Source organism: Pan troglodytes, chromosome 2, assembly GCF_028858775.2.
Source record: "Pan troglodytes isolate AG18354 chromosome 2, NHGRI_mPanTro3-v2.0_pri, whole genome shotgun sequence".
NCBI classification, from domain to species: Eukaryota; Metazoa; Chordata; class Mammalia; order Primates; family Hominidae; genus Pan; species Pan troglodytes.
In genome coordinates this window covers 201,258,961-201,272,526 of record NC_086015.1, presented here as the reverse complement: position 1 = coordinate 201,272,526, position 13,566 = coordinate 201,258,961, and the positions used below count along the sequence as shown (strand labels likewise).

Here is a 13,566-nt window from a genome sequence, read left to right as displayed (position 1 = left end):
AGGAGGAGCGGGGCGGGGGTCACGGCCAGGCGGGCCCTCAGGCCGGGCGGGTTGCGCGCCTGCGACTACGGGACGTCCCCGGCGAGCCCAGGAGAACCCGCAAGCCAGCGGCGCCTGCGCCCGAGCCGCAGCCGCCCCCTGTCGGCAGCGCGGGCTTGGGAGCGGCTTCCGGAGTCCGCGCGGGCGCTGAGCTGCAGGCGCGCGCCTAACGGCTTCGCGGGCTGAGAGGTCAGAGGCTGCGAGTGTCGCTGCTGAAGGCTGTGGTGGACCCGGCTGGGTCGCGGATTCTGAGCTACATCTCGGGTTTGGGGTTAGGGTTAGTGGAAAGGCCACGAGGAGCCGCGGGGGCTCAGGAGCCGGTGGTGGGCGTCTGAGGAGAAGTCGCCCCATGAGGAAGCTCTTCAGCTTCGGGAGACGCCTGGGCCGGGCGGTCCTGGGCTCCATCGGCCACGAGTACGCGGGTCCCGGGTACCACACCAGCGACGCGGAACTGCGGAAGATCCACAGGGCGGCCCTCAAGCGCGACGCCGCGGAGGTGGAGCGCCGCCTGGCGCGCAGGTGCCGGGACGTGGAAGCCCAGGACAGGTAGCGGGGGCTCCGCCGGGGTGGGAGGGGGTCCCCAGGCCCGGCTTCCCCGCAGCCCCGCAGCCCCTGGGACGGGGGCCTTGGAGGGCGCTGGGCACCCTCAGAGCAGCGGAGCCCAACGGAGCCTCAGCTGCTGTCCATCGCTGGCAATTCCCCGCCTGGAGCACTTGGTGGAGAAGTTGAGTGATTTAACTCACAAAGTTGAGCATATACACGTTTAAAACGTGGGGTCATGGAGGTGCTTACTGAGAACTCATTCCCATGTCAAAAATACCATGAGTCATGTTCAGCAGGCGGCAAGTTCTCAGATAAAAGCCTGTGTCGGTTTTACGTCCGAATCCACCCAGGTAGACAGGTTCTTTACTGGAGCTTCTTAGAGGGACACTTGGAAGTGGGAGGTGGGTTCCTTGAATGCGAAGGCTCAGTTTTCTCAAAACATGAGCTCTTTCCATGTTTATCAGTTTTACATAAACCGAATGAAAATATCAAGGATTTATCATTTTTGCACGACATCTGCTGTCTTACTATTGTGATGACATTTAAAAATTTTTATAACGGAGTGAAAAAAAGACTTGCTCCTCTAGATATCAAAATGTGCTACTAATTCCCAGAATTATTTACTAACAGCTGAAAAGACATAAATACATGGAACAGAATGGAAACCCAGAAACACTGAAATATATGTAAGATATAGATGTAAGGACTGATAATGGTAACATTTCAGATGAGTAGGAAGGGTTGAGTTGTTAATAAAATGCCTGCTCTTTGAAGAAAACTAATGAAATTTTATGTCACAAAAATGAGTTCCTGATGGAATACAGATTGAAATTTTTACATATGCAAAATGAGAAAAGTACCAGAAGAAAACACATATGCTTATTTATACACGTACATTTTACATTGCCAAAGGCCTTCCTAAGAATGACCTCACAAGCAGGCATTCTGAAGGTTGATTTAGCAAACTAAAAATTAAAACCCCCAGGCCAGGCGCAGTAGCTCACGCCTGTAATCCCAGCACTTTGGGAGGCTGAGGTGGGCGGATCATGAGGTCAGGAGATCAAGACCATCCTGGCTAACACACTGAAACCTCATCTCTACTAAAAATACAAAAAATGAACCTGGCATGGTGGCACGCGCCTGTAGTCCCAGATAGTCGGGAGGCTGAGGCAGGAGAATCACTTGAACCTGGGAGGTGGAGGTTGCAGTGAGCCGAGATCGCGCCACTGCATTCCAGCCGGGTGACAGAGCGAGACTCTGTCTCAAAAAAAAAAAATTAAAACCCCCCTGTGTATAAGAAATTAACAAACGATAACATACTTGAAAAATATTTACTATGTATATGTTTTTACTAATATATATATAAATAGATATTCAGATGAAAAGTGTACTTCATCCTACAGGGAATTTACTTTTTATTATATATATTATGATATATAACTGATTATACATATAAAAAATTGTATATAATACTGATATAATGTTATATATATCATTTATATACAGATAAAAAGCACATCTTTATTTTATAGGGAATTCTTTCAAATCAAATCCACAAGAAAACAACTCTAAAAGTGAGCAAAGTACTTTTTTGCAGATCCACAAGTTACTTATGTACATAGGAAAAAATCCTTAGTGTTTCTCGTAAAAGAATTTAAAAGAGGAATGAGACTCTTTTCTATCCACAATGTTTGTGAGAATAAACAGCAGTGGTACTTATACCGCTGCCTAAAGTTTAAGTTACTGATGACTTTTCAAATAGATAATTTGGTGGTAATTACCACATTTTAAAAATGTATATGCCATTTACCTATCAATTCCATTGTATTAAAATACCTTTAGAAAATAGAGATACATGTACTTTGTTTTTCTCAGCATTTATGTTAAAAAGAACCCTCAGAATGTGTCCTATAAATAAGTTTCAGTTGCATCCATAGGATGGAATAATATGTGACCATTGAAAGTGACAATAGATATAGAAGTATGGGAGGTTCCCTTGATGCCAGGAGTTTGAGACCAGCCTGGGCAACAAAGCAACATTCCTTCTACAAGTTTTTTTTAATAATTAGCTGAGCATGCTGGTGTACTCTTGTGGTCCCAGCTACTCAGGAGGCTGAGGCAGGAGGATCACTTGGGCCTAGGAGTTCCAGGCTGCAGTGAGGCAATATATGAAATATATGTAATACACCATTACACTCCAGCCTGGGAAACAGAGCAAGACCCTGTCTCAAAAAAAAAAAAAAAAACCAACAATCTAACAATTATTGAGTTGTTGCTTGTTCTAGAAATGGTTCTAAATACTTTACATAGATTCCCATTTAAGCATCACAATGGTGTCCTGTGAACTAGCTGCTATTGTCATCTTTATTTTATTAATGAGGAAAATGAGGCACAGAAAGGCTAAGCAATGCCTGGTACGTGACTGAGTTCAAAGTAGAACTCAAGCCCCAGCTGAACTGAATCCAAACACCAAGCTCATTCTGTCCAAATAGGCTGCTGTTTCATTAAGGGAGTGAGCAGTAAGAGCTAATAAATGTACTTTCTTCAAAAGAAAATTATTTGTTTTGAAGGCAGAGGAATGCTCTTCAATGTTTACAATTACATGAACCATTGTAGGTTTTGAGATACTGCACTACAATTTCCTGAAAACTCCTCTCACTCTCCTAGGCCTGTTCTACATTTGGCCTCTGCCCATGGCCGTGTAGAAGTGGTCACTCTCTTGCTGAGCAGAAAATGCCAGATCGACATCTGTGACAGACTAAACAGGATGCCTTTAATGAAGGTATACAGTAGCCAACTCTCTCAGCACGAAAAAGATTTCACTAAATACATAGAATTAAAATGAATTTATCTCATTTAAATATAACTAGTTGGTGAAACCTGTGGAATATGTATTTTGAATTCTTAGAATTTATAGTCTAAGTTTTCATCTAACACTGATAGGCTGTATATTGCCAGGAAGAGACGTGTTCCATTATTCTGCTGGAACATGGCACCAATCCAAACATTAAGGACGTCTACAGCAACACTGCTCTTCATGATGGTAAACATTGAGGATGTCTACGGCAACACTGCTCTTCATGATGCTGTGTATGATAAGGGGACTTCACTGGCAGGAAGCCTGCTTTCCCACCATGCAAATACTGAAGCACTAAACAAGGTATATAGATCAATCAACTTTCTTTTCAAAATATTTGTTTTAACATTGACATAGGTAAGAGTCAATTTTTCATATTTGGATGATCAGGCATTCCTGAATGAAAATATCTTGAAATAGCTTAATTGTCTCAGATTTTACTTTAAATATTGATACTTTTAAAGAAGCATTAGAGGGCACAGCTTGTTTAGTGCACTTATGGGAAGTATTTGTGAATTTGTTAAGGTAAAACTTCTTCAAGTATTTGTTTCCTACCCCAGGTGTATTTTTTTTTTCTAATTATGTAAAACACACACACACACGCAGACACAGGAAAAGAATTTACCCTGGAAATAGGCTTTATCTTAAAACTCAAAACAAAACTGAAGCAACTTGCAATAAATGGAAATCTTGCTGCTGCTGACAGTTTTCTCAAAAAAAAAAAAAACTGATGTGCCTTTCAGTGGCAAAGTTTAAGAGGGAAAAATGGGGAAGGAAAAGGAGAGCAATCAAAAACATGTAGGTCACTTGGAAATTAGGTAATGAGGAAAAATGCCAATAAGAGGTTTTGTTTTTTAGTTTGTTGTTTTTCCAGTTTATGTATTGAGACAAAATGCTCTTCAGCTTTGGGGTAATTATTTTTGGTTTGGTAAACAAAGTGATTGAAACTTGCTTAAAGATTAATTTTTAGAGGACTCTGAGGAAACCAGATTGGCTGTGAATAGCTGGTGATGAAGTGAGAAACACTTCAGCAAATGATCGAACGAATTAGTGACTGACTTATTACCCATCCTGGCAAAAACAGCCACTTAGCTAAGAGTCCAAACTCTCCTCTCAAATCTAGAATGTCTTGGTGGGAAGGTGGGAGTTAAGGAGCTTATAAATAGCAAAATCAAGTGGGATTTTGAGTTTACTTGTCCCTGTTCTACCCATACCCAGGAAAATTAACTGGAGTGTTAATAAATAACTCTATCTCATACTCTTTTCTCTTTTTGGCCACATCCCAAGCTGATAAAGGATATTGGTGGTGTGGGTGAGTGATGAAAGTGAAGTGATTGTAGTAATTCTCAGCAGTAGTAATTCTCTGCAGTAATTCTCAGCTAGAATTGTGCATTACAGTGACCTGGGGGAATTTTGTTAAAAGTGTACAAATGTAGGCTTTCCCCTGAAGATTTTGATGTAACTGAGCTAATAAGGTCTGAACAGGTATGGTTAAAAATATTTTCTTGAAGCCACACACAGTGGTTTGTTTCTGTAGTCCCAGCTACTCAGGAGGCTGAGGTGGGAGGATTGTTTGAGCCTAGGAGTTTGAGTCCAGCCTGAGAAACATAGTTAAGACTCTTGTCTCTTACAACAACAACAGAAAAAAAAAAACACCTCAGGGTTTGAATACACTCCTGATTGAGAACCACAGAATAGGTAAGTGCAGTATATAAATTCCCGTATCTCAAAAACATAAGAAATCTCTAAAAGAGTTGGCATTTGATAGGTGCTACTTTCTTCAAAGTTCTCCTTTCCAATAATGTTAGCCTGACTTATCTTTCTCTACATTTGTGACTGGAAAGTAAAAGGAAATATTGCTGGCAATATATCTCAGCTTACAGAAATACACCTTTTCCTTCCCACCAGGAATCATTCACTGCCATTCAGAGAGCCTTTAGCAATTTGCTTGTGGGTAATCTTTCAATAGGTAAAGCCTGACCCTTTCACAATTTCATGTTCCTTTGTCACCATTCAAGTGATTATGTGTCAACAAATGTTCATTACAAGTGAAATTTTCTCAATTAGATTAGTAGCAAATCCTGAACCTTTTTTTTTTCAGTTGAAGTTGTATTATGGACTATCTCAGTATGTCTGTTAAGTTTATAGAGCTTTGGCACAATCAGGATGTCAGTTTTAAACACTGAAATCCATGAAGTCAGTGAGAATACTATAGGAATTCTTTTAATAAGTTAGTTTCAGCAGTCTTATGAGCTAATTATCTATTTGATTAACAATCTGGGAAAATAATATACAAACAGATTTCAAATGAATAAATTTTGGGAAAATTCTTCAGGTGGGTATTATGAGTCTTAACAGCAATTTTTATTATATATATATCAGGGGCTGATTTTTATATAAAACACATGATACTAGAGACAGAAAAAGTTTCACATGCAAATACTTGGTTTATACAAAATCATTTAGTACACATTCATGGAAACTATAAATACACAAGGGCTATAGTCTAACTGTGGCACATAGATTTGTTCATTTGCCTCTTTAAATTGAGTTAGCATGTAAAATTTAGTAGACTCATGCAGAAATCTGGACCTCAGGCCTGTCTTAAGAATCAAATCTGGTGTCCCCGGAACCACATCACTGCTTGGTCTGCTGTGCAGAGGTTGCCCTGTGTAGGAGGCACATATTCTCCAGTTTGCTACTGTGCCCACCTGAGTACTTCACTTACTTAGGTAATCTCCTCATCCTTATAAGTATTTGAGTTTACAACTCCTGTTTTATAGTATATTTTCATAAAGATTTCAAGATTTTCAAGACAGTGTATATTGGTTTATAATATATAGTCTATAGTTTATAAATCCCTCAATTATGGGGTTCAATTTTAGAATTCAAAAGTTTGTTTAGCTCTTTTTTATATGTATACCACAAATAGTCATCTGCTCATAAGAATGCCTGGAAGCCTTTTTAGGTTATTCCTGGTGAGAGTTGGCTAGTTTATGAATATTGCAAACATTATGTCATGCTTCTCAACAATGTCCCTTAAAAATGCAAGTGACTTATTGGCTTTTATTATGCTAGAAATAAGCCATATACATCAATATTAAAACTTTTATTGATAAGCCATTGTAATTTTATTTCTGATTTACATTTTGCCTAAAGTAAAAAAAATGTTAAATAGCAATTTGAATGGAAACCAATACAAATGGATTTAAAAAGTAAAGTTGCATTAGCATCCCAGGGTTATCATTATAATTGAGAATAAAATTTCTTACTGAGCTTTGCTTTTTTAATATTTATTTTCAAACACTTTTAACCTGTCTCTCTTACACAGAATATACTGAGCTTTCTAACAGTTAAGATAAAAATCTATCCTCTTATATTAGGAGAAATCCCATGGACTATTTAATAATAATGAAAATAAGTGCATTGAAGTCAGTCTCTCTTAATTCAGAGCTCATTTCCTTAGTGACCCATTTGGATCAGGAGTGCCTGACATTGACATTGGATCCTGACACCATTTATAGAAGTAAATCAAGCAAGTTTGCACCACCCAGAGGAAACCTCCACCTGAACTGGGAAGTTCTGGCAACTGTATCCCTGAAACTCTAGTTCCTAAAATGTTAACGTTTGCCACAAAAAGTATTGTCAAATTGGAATTAGGCAAAGTTGAAGGGATTTCTTGATTGTTGGCCATATAATACGGTTTTGTAATACTTCTCAAATGCAGGTGATCATGGCATCTTTCTGTTGGGGTACAGTTCTTCTGGTAAAACAAATATTCCTTGGAAGATAGTTTAAGAAACACTGCTCTAAAGATAATAATTTTCATCATTAATTTATTTTAAAAACCTAAAGCATTTGCTACTATGTATTAGGTTTTAGGGTTGTAGAGAAAAAGGACACAGCCCTTGCCCTCAAGAAACTCTTGGTTTCAGTGGGAAACAGTGAAATAATTACAACATATTGTGCTAAATGCTGTGATAGAAGCAAGGATTTTCAGGACTGGTAGATAAAGTCAGTTTTGGAGATGATCAAAGTTAACGTGGGGAGGGAGAGGAGGGGTGTTTGCAAGGCAGTGTGTGGGAAAGCACAGAGGAGTGAAAAGGAAGGGACTGCTTTGCATTTACTTGTTATATTGTAAGTTTAAGTTCATAGCATCATATAGGAGATTTTTAGTTCAGTTGAGAAATATGTAATTTTGTGAATTGTACATTGTTTTTGCTTTCTTACAGGAGGGAAATACACCACTTTTGCTTGCTGTAATTTGTAAGAGACAGTAAATGGTGGCATTTTTAGTGAAGAACCAGGCAAGTGCACCTGCTGTTGATGATTAGTCCACTGTTTAGCCAGAAATCACACAGAAAGCTAGACTAGTTAGAAGTAGCAATGAGTGCAAGATTCTTTCAGGACTTTTAAAGACCTTTATCCCTAGGGACCTCAGTGTTCATTTTATTCCAAGCATAACCTTATATATAACCTTATATGTGAGATATAAATAGCGTCACATTTTTACTTGTTTTTCTTTCTTTCTTTCTTTTTTTTTTTTAGACAAGGTCTCACTATGTTGCCCACATTCCTGAGCTCAACTGATTCTCCTGCCTCAGCCTCCCAAACTGCTAGACACCATGCCTGGCCTGACTTTTCTAATTAGTTATTGGGTCTTGAAATGTCCAGTTTAGCAGAAAGTCTTGGATTGTTCCCTGGGGCTATCTCCTATGCCTTCATCCTTTGAATTTTTCAAAAAGCTAAGGGGTTCCCTAAGTCCAAGGAAGACAATCTTGCTTTACAAGTCAGAAGATAGGGGGAAAAGGCCATTCTAAATATTCTGTTTCCATTGATTCACTTGTATTGCTGCCATTGTAACTGGTCCTGCGATCTGGTAATGACTAACCTTTGCCACCAGGTTGCCTTTACTGATTCAGACCCCTCACTCTTCGTAGTGACTCACACACAGAGTTCACAGCTACAGTGATGCCTTTACTGATTCAGACCCCTCACTCTTTGTGGTGACTCACACACAAAGCTCACAGCTACAGTGTTTTTTAGTTCATGTACATATGCTCAGCCGTTGTTCCCAGCACACTGCTCTGGCAGCGAGGCCTCCTGGCTTTACCCACACACATAGTGAGTAAATTGACCCTCCCCTAACACTAAAAACCTTATTTGTTGCCCACCTCTTAGCTAGGCTTAGCCTAGACCTTGATGGTAAGTTATCCTTTGAGACCTGTATTCATCTTTTCTCTAGCAAATGTTAGTTGGGATTGTCTTCAGCAGTCAGGGACATTCAAATAATGTGGCAGGAAGAGATCAGAGGTCCCTTTCCCTTTTGTTATCACGTCTGTACCTTGAGGCTTTTTTCTGTCCTGTGTAGCAGCTTTTGTTAGATAGCAGAAGGTTCCACATTATCCTGCAATAGAGTAGTGGGCACCAATTTTCAGTTGGCCCCTCAAGTAATGTGTTTCCATAACAACGAAAATCTCTCAGGCTACTTGCATCTCTACCTCAAGTTTTTAAAATATTTAAAAATTCTACCTCACAGGAAGTCATTCAATAGAATTATCGTATATAAACTAGGTAATTTGGATTTAACAGAGCTAAGCCTCATCCATGACTCATGAGTATCCATGTATAAAACAGGGCTTTATACTTGTTTCAGCAGCGTATATTCTAAGATTGGATCAACACAGAGCAGATAAGCATGGCTGCTGCCTAAGGATGGCACACAAATTCAGCAAGCATTCCACATTTTGCACAGTCCCCAGAAGGTCATTTGACTATTTGTTAACTAGCTCCAAGGAAACAGTGCAAGTCAGACCAAAACAGGAGACATCCAATATTGAAATTGTTGTTACTGTTATTATAAAAGTATTCACGTAAGGTGATCTGTGAAATGAGAACAGCGCTGAGTAACATATGGGATGTTACATGCAAACATGTTGTTAGTCCATGACTTGGAAATGAGGAAACGTCAACTTGCATCTCTTTCATGGAACCGAAAAACAAGACAAGCAGGTTTTGTCTTGTATGTCAGTTGGAGAGGACCAAGAAGATGCAGCCTCTAACACAGACCTGCTGGCTCCGAGTTTGAGGAGGTAGAGAAGGAATGGTAGTTGTCCAAGCCAGGTTTTGATATTTATTAGTTTTCTGCCCTTGGTGTGATTGATGAGCTCAGTAATAGGGAACAATTAGGTAATCTATTTTAATGAGATAATAATATATTTATATATAAATTTAGTTACAAGTTATGAATTAGCTAAAATGCTCTGAACTACAAGCCACAATGAATAGAACTAATAACCAAAATTAGCACTTAATAACATTTTCTGAAAACTGTGACATTCAAATATTAGAACCTATGAAAAAACACCCATCAGGTTTTGAGATTCCAAAATTGTTTCAGCAATACAGTTCAAGAATAAATTATTCCATTGCTTTACTATTTCTCTGAATATTTAAACATGTTATCTCATTACATCCTCCTAACAGCCTAGTGAAGTGAGGTAGTAAAATCCTTATTTTTTAGAAAAAGCCATGGAGCCTAAGAGAAGCAACTGGTCTGAAAACAAAATACCTATTGGTTACAAAGTGAGGACTTATTCTGAGTGCAGGACACTTTCCAGGATGTTAAGCTAACTAGAATTAATTTACTGGGCTATGCTTCTCTCAGTTTATGAGTACTTCATGTTTTTCTTCTTTAATTAGAAGCTTAGTAAGTTTATAGAGCTTAAAATTTTAAAGTGTATAGGACATTAGGGTTCTGATATTAGCTCTGATATTGTCTGAAATGCTTTAAGAATTTAACATAGTTGGTAAATATTTTTCATGTCAGTATTAAAATAGTAATTTTATTTATTACATTTATTATGCATAGCATTCAACAACAAATTTTGGAACATAAAAATAAGTACTTTAAAATCATCTTCAAAATGACAATTAAGGTAGGACTTCTTTTAGTCAATTTCTCATTTCTCTTGGTGGTCTTATTGATTTTAAAAAGTAAGATTACAGGCCAGGCATGATGGGTCATGCCTGTAATCCCAGCACTTTGGGAGGCCAAGGCAGGTGGATCACCTGAGGTCAGGAGTTTGAGACCAGCCTGGCTAACATGGCAAAACCCATCTCTACTAAAAATACAAAAATTAGCTGGGCGTGGTGGCAGGCACCTGTAATCCCAGCTACTCAGGAGGCTGAGGCAGGAGAATCACTTGAACCCAGGAGGTGGAGGTTGCAGTGAGCTGAGATCACACCACTGCACTCCAGCCTGGATAAAAAAACAAGACTCTATCTCCAAAAAAAAAAAAAAAAGTAAGATTACATAGTTTTAATCATAAAAGAGCAGTTTAAAATATATATGTATATAAATTTTTTAAATTTAATTTATTTAGTTTAGAATTCAGAGTTAAGAAGTTAGTTGTAGCTAATTCATAATCTCACAGTATTGTCTGAAAACAATGCATTTACCTACTTATGTTCCCTGAAATTCGACATGATATTTTTGTATTAATATAAATAAGAAATTAGATTTTTAAGTTAGTATGTTGTATTTTCCTCTATAATCACATCATTACAAATTGGACTTTTGATGCAAATGGATCTTCTATTTAATTTTTATAATAAATGGTTTGTATTTAGTAAATAAATATTAATTATAGTTGATTCTTGAATAATGTGGCAGTTAGGGGCTCTGATCCCTGTGCAGTTGAAAATCTGAGTATAACTTTGACTCCTTCCAAACTTAACTAATGGCCTACCATTGACTGGAAGCCTTGCTGATAACACAAGCAGTCCATGAACGCATATTTGGTATGTGCTGCATTGTTATATACTATGTTTGTACAATAAAGTAAGCTAGAGAAATGAAGCTGTTATAAAGAAAATCATAGAAAAGAAAAAAACGTACTTACTATTCATAGGGCAGAAGTGAGTCCTCCCAAAGGTCTTCATCTTCATCATCTTCAGGTTGATTAGGCTGAGGAAGAAGAAAAAAGGTTGGTTTTGCTGTCTCTGGGTTGCAGAGGCAGAAGAAAAATCTACATATAAGTGGGCCCCTGCAGTTCAAACTCTTGTTGTTCAAGAGTCAACTGTATTACACAGGAATTTGTGTCACTAAGAAAGTAACTATCTTTAGAACTGGGAACTCAAAAATCCCTTTCTGATACCATAAACAAATGGCAATAAGGACCATAAAACTGAGCCAGTGTGCACCCATACAAATAGGAGATTATTTTTGAAGATACCTATTGAATGCAGAAGATGGGAAAGTAATTCCTTTACAAGAAGCAGAAGTTATGTTACATATTCTTCTACAAACAAGGTCTATTTTTTTCCTCATTCTCCATAGGTTGGAACCTCATGAGATATATTCACTTCTTAGAACAAGCTGTTTTTAAAAATGTGCTGGACAATTATCATAATAATATTAATTTTGTTAGAACAAGAGACTCTGTTACCAGGCTGGGCATGGTGGCTTATGCCTGTAATCCCAGCACTTTGGGAGGCTGAGGCAGGTATATCACTTGAGGTCAGGAGTTTGAGACCAGCCTAACCAACATGGTGAAACTCCATCTCTACTAAAAATACAAAAATTAGCCAGGCATGAGGGCAGGCACCTGTAATCCCAACTACTTGGGAGGCTAAGCCAAGAGAATTGCTTGAACCCAGGAGGTGGAGATTGCAGTGAGCTAAGATTGTGCCACTGCACTCCAGCCTGGGTGACAGAGCAAGACTCAAGACTCCATCTCAAAAAAAAAAAAAAATGCTCTGTTACCATTAGGCAAAAGATGATCTTAATAAATATTCCATTAGCCAAACTCTAGGCTCAAAAAATTATAATAAAATTATAAAAATGGTTCACAGTAACAAAAATATAACACCTAATGCATTGTACAATCTAAACTGTATAAAGACACCATTAATTTAGTACATATTTATCAAACTACTTCTATAAGTTAGGTTTGGCAAATTGCAGCAGACAAAGATGGAATTGAATAGTTTTTGTCTTTAAGGTGCTCATAATAGAATACAGATAACTATTTAATTTTTGTGTTTAACCAGAATTTTTAAGAAAAAATATTTTAATTCATTCATACATTTTTCCAATTAAAAAATAACTATCATGTGTCTTTAGTGGACTAAGCATTTTTCCAATGTTACAAAATACATTTTAAAAATACACTTAGGAGATTGTGAATACCATTGTCATTTATTTTATTTACTACCTTATGTAGTGCTTACTGTGTGTCCAATGTCATCTGGGAGCTTATTGTTATAATTTATTATGTATGCATTATGTTCAGTATGTGCCAGGCACTTTTACATTTGTGGTGATGAATGCAAGCTTCTAAAATCTGGGTCAGATTTAGGGTAAGCATGCAGAGTGAGTGGAACTTTGCCAATAAGGAGGCAGAGGGATGATGCTTGGCAGAAGGAATATCTAACAAGTTGCATGTTTGACAGAAGCAGCAGCCACGAAGAACGAAAGTTTTAGAAAAGGAGGAGCAATTTCAAAATGTAAGACACCTGAGTGAGCTTTGTAGCGTTTGTGAGCAGTTCAAATTTACTAGTGCAAAAAAAGTGTATAGGAGTGGTTGGTAATGAGGTGGAAATAGCTTATAGTTATTATGTATTATGTTCAGTATGTGCCAGTGAAGGCAAGCTTAGCAAAGACTTTGTTGTTGTTGTTGTTTGACCTGTGTCTAGAAACAAGTTTAATAAAAGACTTTTAATAGTATAGAAATGAGTAGATCTTATCCTGTAGGCCAGGGGAAACTTCTCAGGTAGAATGCTTTTGGCTGCAAATACTAGAAGACCTAACTAACCGTGGCCAAAACCGTAAGAACCAGACTTGTTTTGATTGTCCAGTGATATAATTGGGTCCCACTTGTTCCTCTTTCAGCTACAATGTTGGCAGTATCTTGTTCATTTCCCCTTTCATGGTTGGCTACTTAGCAACAGCTCCAAACATCATGTTCTCACAAGGGCTGCTTTTCTTCACATGTGTCATTAAATTGGGAGAAAACCCAGAAGTATGCAGGGGACTTTTTGTAATTTTTTTTTTTTTTTTTTTTTTTTTTTTTTTTTGGAGACAGAGTCTCACTCTGTCACCAGGCTGGAGTGCAATGGCATGA

At 38.2% G+C, this 13,566-nt stretch overlaps 1 protein-coding gene and 1 non-coding gene across 12 annotated transcripts in view; both read left to right on the top strand.

Annotated features, from left to right (window-relative positions):
• The first annotated feature begins 163 nt into the window (after positions 1-163).
• LOC104005937 (putative ankyrin repeat domain-containing protein 19) overlaps positions 164-13,566 on the top strand; it is a 55,677-nt gene continuing 42,274 nt past the window's right edge. For 2 of the 11 annotated variants that reach the window (XM_063806559.1, XM_054682569.2), the window contains exons 1-4: positions 164-585; positions 3,250-3,364; positions 3,526-3,742; positions 7,672-7,746. In XM_063806559.1, the coding sequence (XP_063662629.1) occupies positions 389-585; positions 3,250-3,364; positions 3,526-3,636 (423 nt within the window). In that variant the 5' untranslated portion in view covers positions 164-388 and the 3' untranslated portion in view covers positions 3,637-3,742; positions 7,672-7,746. Of the gene's footprint in view, positions 586-3,249; positions 3,365-3,525; positions 3,743-7,671; positions 7,803-10,310; positions 10,378-13,566 lie in introns of those variants that run through there. The other 9 variants (XM_063806562.1, XM_063806561.1, XM_063806563.1 and 6 more) reach the window with 6 other exon arrangements.
• LOC112208765 (U6 spliceosomal RNA) lies at positions 9,085-9,189 on the top strand. The gene has a single exon (XR_002943339.1). It is a non-coding gene; the product is annotated as a U6 spliceosomal RNA (small nuclear RNA).